Raw genomic sequence first — 4,129 nt, 5'->3', positions numbered from 1 at the left:
CGCAGGTAAAAATACAGGTTTGATAATCATCTTTATGAAGTTATAAACTTAATTATGTATAGAAACTGCTTACACATATATATAAAACATAAAAATGTACATTTAAATGATTTAGCTTATTTTATTTTATATAAAATTATTTGCATTTTAGCAAATTTTTTGTAAATTTACTGCTGCACTATTTGAGCACTAATTATTGATTTATTGAATTATTGATATTGATAATTACAAATATGTACATTTTATAATAATATACATTGCTATACACTGTAATGTGTGATTGATGTTATATACAGTTATTAACACTAAAATAAATTATTGTTATATGCAGTTATATATTTATTGTAACATACACTATAATATATACAATGAGCTGTACTTACGGATAGATGCACTCTAATATACACACTGCTATAAAATCGGTTATATACTCTAACATATACACTAATGAAAACACACTGGTCTTACTATACTACATATGTACAGTATAAACAGTGCAATATACACTGAAATTATACACTTATTTTTAGGTAGCTGTGACGTGGACACTGATTCACGATGCCACGTTTACTCGCTCTGTGTGTGACACTACTGCTCATCATTAACAGTGAGCTCTATAATAAATAAACATTAATACTTTACATGTAGATCTAACTATACGCTTTAGGAGCTTTCCTCTTTATTAAAGTGAAATTTTATTTCTTTTCTAGGCGGGCGGGTGGAAGGACAAGTCACAGGTAATCTGAGCAGTCGAGTTTTGTTGTTGATGTTGTGGTAATGTCAGGGTTCTGGAAACATTCTACATTATAGACAAAAGTATTGGGACATCTTTTCTAATTCTTGAGTCCATGTGTTTCAGCCACAAATCAAGTGTGTAAAATAAATCAACAGTTTAGGGAAGGTCTTTTACCATTCCACACACACCAAGCTTTATAATGATACAAAGAAAAGCTCTGTTTAAAGAAACTCCAGTGTCCTGCACAGAACCCTGACCTCAGCTACATTCAACAGCTTTGAAATGAACTGGAACATCAGTTGAGGCTTTCTTGACCAACATCAGTGGCCATGTATATTTGCTTCTCTCTGTCTTCTTGTATTTCTGCAATGCACCAGTTTTGCTTGCATTAAAACAATGCAGAATAGTTGTAACACTGTGTTGTATTTACTCCTGATTGAATAATAAAATACACCTACTTATTTATTTAAAAGTCATTTAGTTTATTATAGATTTTATTATTTTATTATAGTCCCTCATCCAGTGTAAATGCTCCCTGGCCCATGCAAGACGATGACGCCTGTGCCTGGTGGTGTGGTCAGGTACCCTTGCAGGTCGTCTAGCACGCAGACCACGCTGATGTAAACGGTTTCGAATGGTCTGATGTGACACTTGGGTGCCTCTCACCTCCCTTAAATGTGCCTGGAGTTGTGTGGCATTTATCTTTTTTTTTTTTTTTACCTCATTTAGCCACTTTTGGTTTAATGCTGGCTGGATCCTCAACCAGTCCACCAGCCACAACTGGTGTTTAACCACATTTTTGTGAGCTTGTGAAGCAATTCTAAAATCTTATTTTTAGCCTAGTTTAGTTAATGCCAAAAATATTTGATATAATTTATTTTCTATTAAATACACCTGACAGATTTGGTGAGTCACATTTGTTAGTCCACATATTTTCGATATAGCTGATATTAGCACCTTGTGAAGATCGTTTTAAATGCTTACATTTTAGCCTAGTTTAGCTGTTCCTAAACCAGTTTAGTTTGGGGTTTTGATTTGGCTTTTGGGTAAATGTTCTTCTGTAACACCTTATGTTTGTCAAAGTTTTTGACATAACATGTAAAACGCTTTGGCTTTAAATGTTAGAAGTGCATAGTACCACCACTGCTATGAGCGACAGCCTATCATGATAATATTTGCAGGGCATGAGGATAATAATATTAGCTTACAACCAAAATGGGTATATAAGGAAAAAAAGGATCCAGAACTTTGCCTCCAGTGGAGGGTTTGTACTGAGAAGATGTGGAAGCTCTTTACAGATCAAATTACTTCTACCATACTGGGACAAACAGTGTAAATATAATGGATCAATAGAAAAAAATTAAATCTTGTCAATTCATTTTTAAATCTTGTCCAGATTCTCTAGATCTCTAAATAATGATCTTGTCTTAAAAATTTGTTAAAAACACAGCAAAATGCAAAAGCAAAAACATCAAATGAAAGTGTGTGCTTAGCAGTTACTTTTTAGCCTGCTCATGTTATCCGGTTCCTTTTAGGGCACTTCTATCCATTTGAAGCTGGAGACATAGTGAATCCAAAGATAGATGATGGAAGTTCACCTGCTATCACTCTTCAACAACCATTTACATACTTTGGAATATCCTGGAACATCATGTACGTAAGTACATTTTACCTTTTATCCAGGTAGACATTTGAATCAGGTAGACCATCAGGTAGATGTGTCAAACTCAAGGTCCGCGGGCCAAATCCGACCCGCCACATCATTTTATGTAGCCCACGAGAGCTTCAAAGATGTATGATTGTCTTAAAATACCCTATAAAATCAATTGTAAACTGCATCTTCCACAAGGCATGCCGATTTTGTGATCCGCAAAGTGCCTAGTGACTAGATGGCAGTGTTTCCGCATCAGCGTTTAACTGAGGTGGTTTTCCAACAAGTGATATTGCAAAATATTTACAAAAAATTCCAAAATGTACAAGAAGAGAAAACTGAAGCAAAAGGAGGAAATTTAATGAAAGATGTGAAAGTGAAAACAGTTTGTGCTTCAAGAAGAAAAACCGGTTTGTCTCTTTTGTTAGAAAGAGATGAACTTTTCTCGACAGTGATCTACTTTGATTAGAACAAAGCTTCCAAAACATATGAACTGAAATGTGACTTTGATCTGTAGGTAAACAACAATGGACACCTGACCTTTATTCAGCCGTTTTCCAACCCCAGTCCGTACCAATTTCCTGGATATGGTGGAATCGACCTTATTGCTCCATTTTGGACAGACCTTGATAATCGTGGAAATGGTGTCGTCTCATATCAGCAGTACACTTCAAGTGACGTTCTTGATCGAGCTACCCGAGACATCAATCAGTACTTCCCTGAGCTGAGCTTCAGCGCTACTTGGGTCTTTGTTGCAACATGGAGTAAAGTAGCTTACTACCGTTCCTATGAAACTGTAAGATTTTCTTCTTAAGATTTATGTATGATCTTTCTGATCTTTTTAACTTTGAAACTTGTGCCAAAACAGGTCTTCATTTAGTATTTGACACTTTTTTGTCATTTGATATTTTTAAGGAAACGTCTTTCCAAGCAGTGTTGATTTCTAATGGTGCTCGATCATTCATATTGATGAACTATGGTGAGATCGCTCCAACAAACCGACCTGTACAGGTAAACATAATGCTGTCATAATATTATCCTAATATAATCTGGAGGGAGGAAAACATCTCCAATATATATATATATTTTTTTTTTGGTCATTTCTAGGCTGGTTATGACACAGACGACTCCAGCTACTACTTCGCAATTCCTGGCTCATTTCAATATAACTACACAGTTTTTACATACAGCAGCAATGTGAATGTCTTGGGCAGATGGGCCTTCCATGTGGATCAGGGATCAAGAGGATGCCAATTTAACAGTAATGTCACTTCAGAAGCCATCAAACATCAGCATGTAGCACACTGAGATCTAATGCCAAGTTCACACTACACGACTTTCTGATTTGTTGGGTTGCTGTACAGTTCACACTACACGACTGAATCTTTTGCACTCTAGAGTCTTTCAGTCGGTGTGTATTTCACACTACACGACAGATCGGTGATAGGGGGTTTCACACTACACCATCTATCACCAACTGTAATGCAGGCGAGCTTCTCTGATCTCCCAAACTATGTTTTTTTTTTTTTTTTTTTACAAAAACACACGTGAGAAGTGACGTGGGGTTTAATGATACCACGTCCAAAAATGTACGTCAACAAGTAGCGAGCGATCAAAGTGTTTGTGCGCTGATGTGCAGCGTAAAATCAAGGAGGAAAAATAAATGAATCTGAGTGGATTTGTCAACACGACTAGCAGGGATTGTTCTATAGTGAGTTGGAGGTTAATTCATATTTTTGCAA

The 4,129-nt window shown here is 36.1% G+C and overlaps 1 protein-coding gene across 1 annotated transcript; it reads left to right on the top strand.

Annotated features, from left to right (window-relative positions):
• Positions 1-558: 558 nt before the first annotated feature.
• Positions 559-3,695, top strand: LOC134302524 (sushi, nidogen and EGF-like domain-containing protein 1). Its single transcript, XM_062987658.1, has 6 exons — positions 559-607; positions 711-737; positions 2,272-2,393; positions 2,905-3,183; positions 3,303-3,398; positions 3,495-3,695. The coding sequence occupies exons 1-6, from the start codon at positions 559-561 to the stop codon at positions 3,693-3,695; spliced, it is 774 nt and encodes a 257-aa protein (XP_062843728.1).
• Positions 3,696-4,129: the final 434 nt, after the last annotated feature.

Source organism: Trichomycterus rosablanca, chromosome 2 (genome assembly GCF_030014385.1).
Source record: "Trichomycterus rosablanca isolate fTriRos1 chromosome 2, fTriRos1.hap1, whole genome shotgun sequence".
Classification (NCBI taxonomy): domain Eukaryota; kingdom Metazoa; phylum Chordata; class Actinopteri; order Siluriformes; family Trichomycteridae; genus Trichomycterus; species Trichomycterus rosablanca.
Note: the sequence above shows the minus strand (reverse complement) of the source record. Positions and strands in the feature narration are given on the sequence as shown.

Excerpts from the sequence above, each read along its gene's own strand:
- LOC134302524 (XM_062987658.1), top strand. The coding sequence starts at position 559 with ATGCCACGTTTACTCGCTCTGTGTGTGACACTACTGCTCATCATTAAC. Across the intron at positions 608-710 it reads ACTACTGCTCATCATTAACA|GCGGGCGGGTGGAAGGACAA; the intron begins GTGAGCTCTATA and ends TTTCTTTTCTAG. Across the intron at positions 3,399-3,494 it reads CAACAAACCGACCTGTACAG|GCTGGTTATGACACAGACGA; the intron begins GTAAACATAATG and ends GGTCATTTCTAG.